The 11644-nt window shown below is 41.9% G+C and overlaps 1 protein-coding gene across 1 annotated transcript in view; it reads left to right on the plus strand.

Moving 5' to 3' along the window:
* The first annotated feature begins 3406 nt into the window (after positions 1-3406).
* Piga (phosphatidylinositol glycan anchor biosynthesis class A) overlaps positions 3407-11644 on the plus strand; it is a 14223-nt gene continuing 5985 nt past the window's right edge. Inside the window, exons 1-3 of the mRNA XM_021152773.2 lie at positions 3407-3464; positions 6202-6981; positions 11552-11640. Coding sequence (XP_021008432.1) covers positions 6264-6981; positions 11552-11640 — 807 coding nt within the window. The 5' untranslated portion in view covers positions 3407-3464; positions 6202-6263. The remainder of the gene's footprint in view (positions 3465-6201; positions 6982-11551; positions 11641-11644) is intronic.

An 11644-nucleotide genomic window follows, 5' to 3' on the forward strand; every position in this document is an offset into this window, starting at 1 on the left:
GCTTACAGAGTTCTAGGGCTTTTCAAAGGTGCAAGCACCACCTTTGGTCAGATTCCCCACAGTAATGGTTCCATTTTCAAGTACCAATATTCTGCATTTGTTATATTTCTCACTTCTGTGAGCAAAGGACAGCAGCAACTTAAGGGAGGGATTGCTTTGACTCACTTCTTTTTTTTATGGTACGCAGCTTCAACTTTACCAGGATACTGGGGGTCAAAGCCAACTCCTTGGGCATGCTAGGCAGACATTGCTGACTTATTTCCCTCTCCAGCCCCACGTTTTAAAAGTGTTTAATTAATAACTTGTTCACATTTTCTAATTGGTTATTTACTACCAGTTGGTTTTTGCTTTGACATACTTTTCTCAAAAACTTTTATCTTGAGTTTTTCTCTATTATTTTAATTGCACTTGGTGTGGATTCAATTTCCCTTGCTATATGTCTGTGTGTCTTTCTTAACATTACCTCTATCCTAATACTTTGGAATTTCACGGAGAGCTATCACATGCTTCTCTCACCTCCATGAGAGTATGTCTGTGAGATATAGACCACACAAGCAGTGTTAATGGCATACTGAAGATCACTTTGTAAGTAGCTCAATTCTGTTAGTAAGGGTTTATCTCTAGACAGGCATCAACTGTTACAATGAAGTTTTTCATATCCATTATCAAGTGTGTGTGGTGGGATGAGTGTCAGGCAAGTTATCTGTTGCTGTGCGCTGTGTAACAAACTTCATCAAAATTTTGTATCTTCAGTCAAAAATGACTTTCTCGAGATGATGATTATGGTGGCGGTGATTATTATTATTATTATTCCTGATTCTGTTGGTTGATCAGGATTGGCTACGTTATATTGTTCCACACAGCTCAGGAAGCCATTCAATCAAAGTAGAACTCAAGGTGAGATGGAATGGCCAACATGAGTCTCATTCTTCCAAGTCTTTCTCCATGTGGCTGTTCTCATTTAACATCTTGCCTAGGCTTCTTCACATAAATAACCATAAGCTTTCAAGAGTAAAGGTTACAACAGGGCATGGCCCAGTGTATAAACATTTATGAAGCATTTGCTGCATCTCATTTGCTGAGGGTATCATTAGTGAAGCAAGCCACATGGTCAAACCCCAGACTCAATGTGGGAGGGATTAAATACAGGTTATCAGTTGATGGGTCATTTATTGAAGGCCACCAATGTAAAAATTTCTCACAAAGCTAGTTCCTGTCCCTAGCCACACATGGATTCTGCCAGTATTTATTATTCTGTAGGAGCTAATCCCTGGTCCATGTTTTACTTTCACTTGCGATGTCTAGGGCTTAGGTAGCTTTTCATCTTGATTAACAGTTTGCAATTTTGATTCTTCGTCTCTTTGGTTCTACCTCTCTCATTTATATTATATCTGAAATTTTGGATTTGAAGCAGAACAAGGAAGAGTGTCACAAAATAATGATTGAAAAATGTCATCTTTGCTGGAAATCTGAGTCAGCATCAAGTACATTTTCTTCAGCAATTTTTCTTAAGCATTCGATCAGTTTGCTCTAACTCTTACTAACAATGCCAGTATTCTGGCTAGATCTCTTCCCTATCTCTTTCTTGTATAATTACACAAAAATATCTTTTGAACAGTCAGCATCTGCCTCTGTATCTTTATTCATTCTTTTGTTCTTGAAAGGATCTTGTTCTCAACTTTTATGGACACCCCCTACTTCTTGTTTCATAAATGTTGGTAGATAGAAATACTTTTTTCTCTGAAGCTCCTAGCCTTTTCCCACATATTTCTCTTAGCCATTCCTTTTCTCATAGACAGTTTCATATGCTTCAGTTTCATCTTGGTTTGGAAATAGTACTCTTGCCAAATTTTCTCTTTGTGTACTTTGCATATAGATAGCCAGCTTTCACTACATGTGTGAGATGCCTCCCACTCTAAAATTATCCAAGGAAGCTTATTTACATATGAATTTGCAAAGAACTAAATTTCAAGGGAAGATGCTGACTACTTTATTTGACATCTTTTCTTTTTAGACTATTTGATAGTACAACTGGCATTGGCTGCCTTCACACCTTATCATCAGAATATCCAGCACATCAATATTTTAGTCAAATTCTAGTGGTTTCCAAGAACGTTCTCTAAAGCACTGGTTCTTAACCTTCCTACTGCTGTGGTGTGATGACCCCCAGCCATAAAATTATTTTCTTTGCTACTTCATAACTGTAATTTTGCTACTATTATGAATTGTCACGTAAATACCTCCTATACAGGATACCTCAAAGGGGTCGTGACACACAGGTTGAGAGTCTTTGCTTTGTGGTCATTCAGGCAGAATACTACAATTCAAATCTGCTACAACTTTTTTTTGTTTTGTTTTGTTTTGTTTTTCCAGACAGGGTTTCTCTGTGTAGCCCTGGCTGTCCTGGAACTCATTCTGTAGACCAGGCTGGCCTCGAACTCAAAATCCGCCTGCCTCTGCCTCCCAAGTGCTGGGATTAAAGGCGTGTGCCACCACTGCCTGACACAACTTTTTGTTTTGTTTTAGAAAATACCCTTAACTTTAGCACAAGCATCAAGTGGATGCCAGTCATGGTGATGGTGCTGTTGCTTAGAAAACAATTTATTCTAGAAAATGCAGGAATGGCCATGCTGGGGAAATTGCAGGTATCAACTATAAAGAGCAGGTGACTATTACAACAATTGCAGAGATTCTGTCTTCTTGGCCAAGCACAATTTGGCTCCAGACCGCAAGACAGTTTTGGCTGAGGACTGCAGCAGCTTGAGCGGGAGCGTTTCAGGTTATACCTAAGATTCCCTGCTGGCCCCCCACTCCTGGGAATACAGTTGTAAGACAAAAACAAATTCTGAACTTTTAAAAGGAAAGTCCTCAATCTTTGGGACACGCACAGATATGTAGATCTAAGATTCAAAGTTCATAGTTTAGTTTTGACTTGCTGTGATTTTTTTCTTTGTGTACTTTTATGCATTGCATTTAGCAACCCTGCCAGAATAACAAGAATCGACTTGGTTGGTTTGGCCCGGGTACCATACTGACTAGAAACGCCCTGGCCTTGATTTCCCCGCCCCCTACCCTGCCCTTCCTCTTATCCCCGCCCTCCCCGCATTCCCGCTCCTCCCCCTCCCCCGCCCCGCCTGGTCTCTCTAACCGGAAGGAGGCGGGGAGAGACCGGGCTTCCTGAAAAGAGACGCAGTAACTAAGCAACCAGGGCACTTACGCCCGGGACCTTCCGCAGCTCTTAGGAGACGTGCTCCTGTGCTCGCTGACGCTACAATCCCGCGCTAGAGACTTGGGCACGACTGGGCGTCTCTCTTCTACGTAATTCAGAACCCCTGTGCGATTGGCTATCATGGGGGCGCGGCGCTCAGATCGCGGACGCTTCTGATTGGTGCTTTGGAGCAGCGGGGCGGGATTCTGTTAACTGCCGCGGGAGGTCCGGACAGTGGCGGCCATGGGACTCGAGGGTAAGTACGCGTCTTGGCTGTCCTTTCTAACGTTCTCGGTCTCTCTGGATGGGGTTGTGCCGTTCTCACAGGACCGTGGCAGGCTGTGGAGGAGGTGAAGCCTACTCTATCTGAGGCCCGGAAGTCGGGTCCGTGGGTCTCCGTAATCAAATGGGGCTGAGGGTGCCTTGAGGGTTGGAGCTGGTTCCTAGACTGAGTTTAGTACAGAGAGTGACTGGAATCTTAGGAGGTTTTCCCGAGTCCCTTTGGATCTGGCCGGATCTTGCCTCATCCTGGGGTGCTGGCTGATGGACCCGGGCTGATCCTCTTTGGCTCTAGTACATCCGAGCTGCCTCTCCGGGAGTCATGCGGGTGCACTGCCTTGGGACTGGATTAAAGTATACTTCTCTTGATTTCTCAGCCCAGTCCGAGCCCCCTCTAAGGATCCTCAGGAGCTTCTACTAATAAGGGAGTTCACTGGGCACGATTGAGAATTTTGAGGACTTCTTGACTTTGTCATTTACATGGCTTGGGTAGGGAAGTTGTACAGATCGCATAGCATGTATGGCTCGAGAGAGAATTGACCAGCTTTTACAGCCAAGATTCAGTGAGTATTTTCACATACTTTCATTTGGTTCATTATTTTTGTTCTCCTTATCATTCACTTCTTAAAACGGAATAGGACTAAAGGACCAGGTTTAGATGACACATGACAGTAGCACAGCATTAGCCACTTGAGGCGTTCCTTTCCCCTTTTGCAAACTTCATATTTTCTTGCTTCCATTATTTGTTTAGTTACTGGTTGTAAATTTGGTCTTCCCTTCTCTTTTTTTTCCAGTTTATGTGTCCGGGTGCCCCCATGTAGTCGAGTCTTACCTGCCCTAGAACCCTCAATTCTCTGTCTCCCAAGCACGTGCTCCTTTCTTTCCTGCCTCCTCCCTCTGAATTTCTGAGACGATTTTAAATGTAGGTGAATTTGTGGGAGAAAATGGACACATGTAGTTGCAGGTGAGAGCTGAAACTCAGAGAGTTAGGATAGTAATTCTCCATTGAGTTCTTTGTAGACTTATAGATCTCAACTGAGGCGGATTTTTGCCAGATCTCCAAAGCTGTGGCATTAAAAGTCTAAGCATCTATAGAACAGAGTATTGAATGAGCACTTCATATGAGCATCACTTTAGGGAACTCCTAAAGGGAACTTTTTCTAGCTTTAGATGTAGGAAAGAGCCCACATGTAAAGCCCGTGTCCTGTTCCGTTTCCTTTCAGGGTCTACACTGAAAGGGCACTCAGGGGAAAGGCTTCCATAATTAAAAGAAGGGTTCTGAAAAGAGAAGGGAGCAGTTTGAGTATAACTATCCTTGAATAAGGAAGGAGAAACCAGATTGTCTGCAGCATGAGCTCTAGGGAACACTTGAAGAGGGTGTTCTTAAAAAGAAAGTTCTACTTCCAGGTACATTTTAAAGGAAACTACAGAGATAATACCAGCAGAGCCTTATGGGATGTACTGGGTCACTAGCTAAGCCGTGCAGCCCTAATCAGCACATTCTCTGCGAAGAACCAGTTGGTAAATATTTTAGGCTCTGTGGGTCATCTGATTTCTTTCAAAGCCACAGAAGTAGCCATTCATATAAGTGAATGGGCAAGCCAAGTTCCTGGAAAAATTTGTTCGTAAAAATAGACAATGTGCCAGTATACTTAGGTTCACATCCTAGCCTGTTTTAGTATCCTTTTCTGCCTCACAACCCAGAACAAAAGGCAGTGCTATAAAACAGCCTTTTTGCTATTTTTCATGACTCTGGAATCTGCTAGACTTAGCTAGTGGTACTTTTATGAGTCTTTTCAGGGGTTGCTGTAGAAGGCTGCATTTAGCTAGAGGTCTGGCTAGAAATTGGGCGCAGGTAAGAATGTAGTGGTGGCTGGGTCCCTATCTCTCTCCATGTAGCTTGTAAGCTCTTTTCCTCTCATTGTCTCCCCCATGTCCTTCTAGCCCAGTAGCTACATGATAACTCCAGAAGTAAAAGCCATCGAACCTTTCATAGGCTGAGGTCAAAGATTTGCATGTCCCTTGTACCATGTCCTGTCGCTTGCATAGTCCCAATGCAAGGGACATTCCTAGGTGCGGTGGTGCACACCTGTAATCTCAGCCCTCAGGAGACTGAGGCCAGGAGTGTTGAATTCAAGGTCAGCATGAGCTATAAGCTAAAACTTGGCTTAAAAAGTATGTGGGAAGGTATGGTCGCTAATAGCCTGGCACATTGTGTTCTAACTTCTTTAAGGTTTTGGCTTTGCATTTACACTATATAATTGATACCTTGTATAGGTCTGTCAACTAGACTATGGTCACATATAGAAAACTCTTAGTCTGTGTAGTGTTGGATATATAGTGATTTAATAGGTAAGAAAGCTTAATAAGCTGATAAAAGTGATAAGAGAAGCAGGGAAATGGATGTTTAATTATTTGAAAGAATTGGTTTTGTAGCAAACCATTATGTACTGTGACACAGCGTTTAAAGTGGACAAGTTTCCCAGCTCAGTTCCCAGCTCATTGCAGAATATCAGTTTTTTTTTTTTTGTCCTATGGCATCACCCTGCTAAGCAAGTAAATGTTCTCAAATGAATATGTTTATAGTGTGCTTTGCTTTTATTTCTAAGTGAAAAACTTTAAAAATATGCCTTAACATTAAAACTATTTCTAACAGGATCTGAGATATGAAAGGAGATGCAGTTTTGAGCTGATGTCCTGCTTTTCTCTTTCAGGTGACAGAAGACACATTTCTTAACTGGCTTGCTCTGAGAACTGATGCTTGAACCACCTCAGCATGGCCAGTAGAAGAGGAGGTGGGCAAGGCCAGCCTCCTTCAGTGTCGCCTTCCCCGGGTAGCTCTGGAAACCTTTCCGACGATAGGACCTGCACCCATAATATATGCATGGTGTCAGACTTTTTCTACCCAAACATGGGAGGCGTGGAAAGCCACATTTACCAGCTCTCTCAGTGCCTCATTGAGAGGGGGCACAAGGTCATAACTGTCACCCATGCTTATGGAAATCGAAAGGGCATCCGTTACCTCACCAATGGCCTCAAAGTTTACTATTTGCCTCTGAGAGTCATGTACAACCAATCTACAGCCACGACTCTCTTTCACAGTCTGCCATTGCTCAGGTACATATTTGTTCGGGAGAGAATTACGATAATCCATTCCCACAGTTCTTTCTCTGCCATGGCCCATGATGCTCTCTTCCACGCCAAGACAATGGGGCTTCAGACAGTCTTCACAGACCATTCCCTTTTCGGATTTGCTGATGTCAGCTCGGTGCTTACAAACAAGCTTCTAACTGTGTCTCTTTGTGACACAAACCACATCATTTGTGTCTCTTACACTAGTAAGGAGAACACTGTACTCAGAGCAGCACTGAATCCTGAAATAGTGTCCGTCATTCCTAACGCTGTAGATCCTACTGACTTCACTCCAGACCCATTTAGGAGGCATGATAGTGTAATAACTGTTGTTGTTGTCAGCAGACTTGTTTACAGAAAAGGTAATGACATAGTAGCTCACTTTGCATTGACAGCTTGTTTTTTTTTTTTCACTTCTTGTCGGAAACTGTTTAATACTTGTATGTTATGATTACTTGTCTTTTCATTCTGTATGGTGGCTTTAAAATGACGGGTAACTCTTGCAAGGGAAGGTCAGATAATCAGTTTATACATCTAAGAAGAGAAATGGATAGAGTGGCTATAAATGCTGCCCAACCTTTGATGTTGTAATGGTTCCCGAACAAAAGAAAACCATTGACCAGATGTCCTCCAATCAGATCTTTGTAAAAAAAAAAAAAAATAAGAGATGGCTGTGCAGGTAAGAATGTGCTATGTGGCCTTTTTTTTTTTTTTTTCGATCGCAGAAGTAATGGCTTCTTATTGCAGGTGTTTGCAAAGCTCACCCAGCACATCTGTGATGGTGTCATTCAGAGATGGCCCTAATGACTATTTTCATGCATTGTCTTTCATGCACCTGTACACGATATTCAGAATCAGTGGGCCTTTTTGGGCCCATGGCTATCTTATGGCTTCCTGGTTTTATCTACTCTTATGCAAGGCACTAATATCAGCAGTCAAGTGACAAAAGAAAGGAATAGGTGGCCCAGAGTCAAAACCTGGCTTATCGCCGATCTAGGACAGGTTACTTAATAGCTCTGTGTCCGTTTTTCATTTGTTTAGGTCAGAAGAGGAACCTTGTGAAGGTTCAGAGACAGCTCTTAAGAAGATCTTTGCCTAGGTTCCCCTCCACCGCAGTCCGTCTGTATTTCAGGAGTATTTAGTAATTCATTGCTGACTTTTGAGTTTCTGTGGCCCTAATGGTCTCCACTGTAGCATTTATGTTTAGTACACATTTGAAACAACCTGCTTATTAACATAGAAATAGTCTCTCCGATAGTAGTTGAAAAGCTGCCCAATAATGAGAAATATCATGTGCAGGTGAGGGGCAGTAACAAACACTACCTATCCCCCTTAACTCTTTGCCTTTTAAGCATTTGAGCACATGCTGAATTGTAGAGCTTGGTTTAGAGCTCTAGGACTTGAGGGTTAGCTCACTGACTCTGCCTGTGTCCTATTGCATGGTTGCCACTCTGGGTTTCCTTTAAAGGGGTGGGAGTGGGCTAAAGGGTTGGAAACAATGTGCTGGATTTTTAATTTGCTTTCAGTTTTACTCCAGATTAGATCAACTCTCATCTGACAGGGCATTTTTTTTTTCCTTGACGTTCATTTATTGGCTTTTCAAGCTATTTAGCTTTCATAGAAACTTGTCAGCTTATGCACTATTTAATTAAATTATTCAACACAGTCATAAAGAAAATGGGTATTGGTTGAATTTGTGCAGAAATGCCAACAGGCTATGCGGGGACATGTGGCAGTATGTATGTCTCTTCAGGAGTCAGCATGGCCAGTGGAGGTGGAGGTTGTAAGTAAGTAAGTGGAGTTGGGTAGAAAACTTGAACTCAGTTACATTTTCTGGGGTGAAGGAAATCCTGTCTTCATATTTAATCAAGATGATATGAATGTAATTCTGTATTCTAAACCCCTGCTGGGATATTGGTGATGTATTTATTATAACCTTAAAACTTTTGCCCAACTTTATTTTTTAGTAAATTGCTTACATTGGTGAGATAAATGAGAAAGAATGATGTGTGTGTGACTGAAGATTAGCACATTTACTCATACAGAGAGAGGGTAAACATGCTCCTTATCTTATGTGTTTTAACTGTCAGAGCTAGCGTCAAAGTTATGGCCTTTCCTTTTCTTCTTTTGCCTGCCTTTCTTTGTCTCTCTGTCTCTGTCTCTGTCTCTCTCTCTGTTTGTCTCTGTCTCTGTCTCTCTCTCAAGTCAGGGTTTCTCTGTATAGCCCTGGCTATCTTAGAACTCACTCTGTAGACCAGGCTGGCCTTGAACTTAAAAAGCTCTGCCTGCCCCTGCCTCCTGAGTGCTGGGATTAAAGGCGTGCGCTACCACTGCCTGGCCCCTTCTGGTTTTCAGTTCAAGAACTCAACAGATAATCTATAGAACCTTCTCCATAGGTCAGGGGCCCTGCAAAATGGAACACGAGGAGGAATGGCCACATCGATGGCTCAAGTGTGACTAGTTATATTAATGATCTATTCCTTCTCAATAGGGTAATTCCCTTGGGAGATGTTCAGTGGACCAGATGTGCAAGGCCCATTGATGTAGATTAAGAGGATAAAGTTATGTTCTCCTTGCCCAGCTTTTGTGGAGAAAAGGCTGGCTTCTGAGTCTTCTTCCTTCCATGTAGTTGGGGCTCCCCACTCTTCTGTGGGTGCAGGCACCCCCAGATACTTTCTGTAGTGGTAATGACAACTTAACATTTGTATTCTGCAGTTGCTAAAGCCTGTGCATGATACGGTACCTCATTTACCCCAACAACTGTAGGGTAGATGTTACCTGCATGTAACAGACAGAGAAACAGTCTCAGAGAGGGTAAGTAATTCGCCCAAGGTTACACAGTAAGTAACAGATCACAAACGAGTTCAGCTCTTGAGATAAGGTCTCCCTGTATCCCTACCCGCAGTCTAGCCATTGGTATCCTAGAACAGATCTGAACATTTTGTAGAACATGGCGAGGGCTGTGCAAAGTCAATTTGATTCAGAGGTGTTTTTGTGTGGTTTATGTGAATGTGATTGGCAGTCCTTTTGTGTGTCGTGTATTAGAGTCCTTTTTAGAATCTTACCCCAGTAAGCTTGTCGGTTTTGTGTTTTATAGTGAGGAAAGAAAACCTGCTGTATTACTAGAATATATAATAATACAATGACTGCCTTAGTTTTGTATAAGGTTTTTGTCAGAATTAAATGACCTAGTGCATTTGAAGTAGATTGTAAATGAACTGAGAGTTCAGTAAATGTAGCTATGATGGTTGCTTCATTTTTGTTTTCATGAAGAGTGGATACTTGATGTTTTCCTTTAAAGGAGGAAAAGGGGGAAATGTAGGGAGCTAAGTATTAAGTGGCTCTAAGCCACTTCCTGGTTATCCAACCAATGGCCAGCCTTCGTCATTCAGAAAACATATGTCTGAATATATTTTTGGTGTACACAATCATTTTGAAAATCCATTAGTGACTGCACAAAGTGGAAAAATGTTGAACAGCTTCCAGAGACATAGGCCACTTTAGAAGCTCACAATAGATTAGTTACTTATTAAGGAAAGAATCATTGGAAGAAATGATTTCGTTACGGTTTATCTTGTCAGAAGCTGAGAGCAGAAAATGTTCCAAAAGAAGTCATCTGCACAGAACTGGGTGCTGTTGTCTGTATGCTCAATATCTCAGTGTAAAGAATAAAGCAATTTGCTTTGTCTGCAGCTCGGGTAGAATTTGTGAAACATATTTCTTTGGATCCCTAGTGGTCACTTGAAAGAAGCAGGGGATGGTCATCCTGAGAGCACAAACTCAGGAGTGGTGAGGTACCAAAGCGTTTGCTGGGTAGTGTGCTTGGGCAATGGCCTAAAACCACAGCCAGCATCCAACTGTTCCTTGTAGCTAGATTAAGAAGACTGAATGCAAAGCTCTAGGGATTTGTCATTATCCACACTTTCCACAAAAAATGAAGGCTATAGGTGTGTGATGTATAAAAAAGAAAAGAAAATCCAGAACCTATATTCTCCCACCATGCCTTATAATTGGTTTGCCTATGGTGAGGCAGGTTGGGGGGGGGGGAGAAACTGAAGTTTGTGTTCATATGCAAATGTACACATGTATGTTTTTTAATGGAATAAACCCAGCTCAGTAGATTATTTCATGTTTACTTTTGAGTGTATGGTTTGCAATTGTTGATGAACTAAATTCCCCAATAGTGTCAGTACTGCTGTGGCTTTGAATAGCTACTCACTCCTTCAACCAGGAGGGTTTGACTTTATGTCCCCTGAGATTATACTTGCATGATGTATGAAAACCATTTTCTTAAAAAAAAAAAAAAAAAAAAAGCAAGATATAGCCTTCGGTCTATGGACTATAATGACCTTACAGTTAAGGCCCTGGCACCTTTATTTACTGGTATTCATTGTGAAATTCTCTGTATGAACTGCCTTCTGAACAAAATGAAGGCAGTAGTTAGACTGTGGCTTAGCCCTTTCCTGTTGCAGGAAGTGGAATCATAGACCTGTTGGTTTTTATAGCAGGAGACCTTGGACCTTAGGTATACATGTCTCTGCAGTTACTAGGCCATAATGAGAGGGTGGGGTGGTTTTAAAAGCTACAAAAAGAGCTGCAATGAGACCTAGATTTCTAATCAGCTGTGCACTTTGGAGAAGCCGTGTTAATTAAATAGCACTTTTCCACGTAGGCTGTATGAACAAGTGAATGGCTTAAAGGCTGCAAAGTTGAAACAGGATTGTTCATGATATGGGTATGTGTCAGTAGCAGTGCATGTTAGAACCTGTGTCTCCAAGTGTTCTACTTGGGAACCGATGGCAGTTAGTAAATGATTTTCCGCATGTGGCTAGTGATAGTTGATAGTTAAAACTAGTGGATTCTCAAGGACTCTGATGAGTATTTTTTAATGTTAAATATTAATATTTCTAATATTCAACCTTACAATTTCAGGGACTGATTTGCTTAGTGGTATAATACCTGAACTCTGTCAGAAATACCAAGAATTACATTTCCTAATTGGAGGAGAGGGACCAAAGAGAATCA

The sequence above is a fragment of the Mus caroli genome, chromosome X (assembly GCF_900094665.2).
Source record: "Mus caroli chromosome X, CAROLI_EIJ_v1.1, whole genome shotgun sequence".
NCBI lineage: Eukaryota > Metazoa > Chordata > Mammalia > Rodentia > Muridae > Mus > Mus caroli.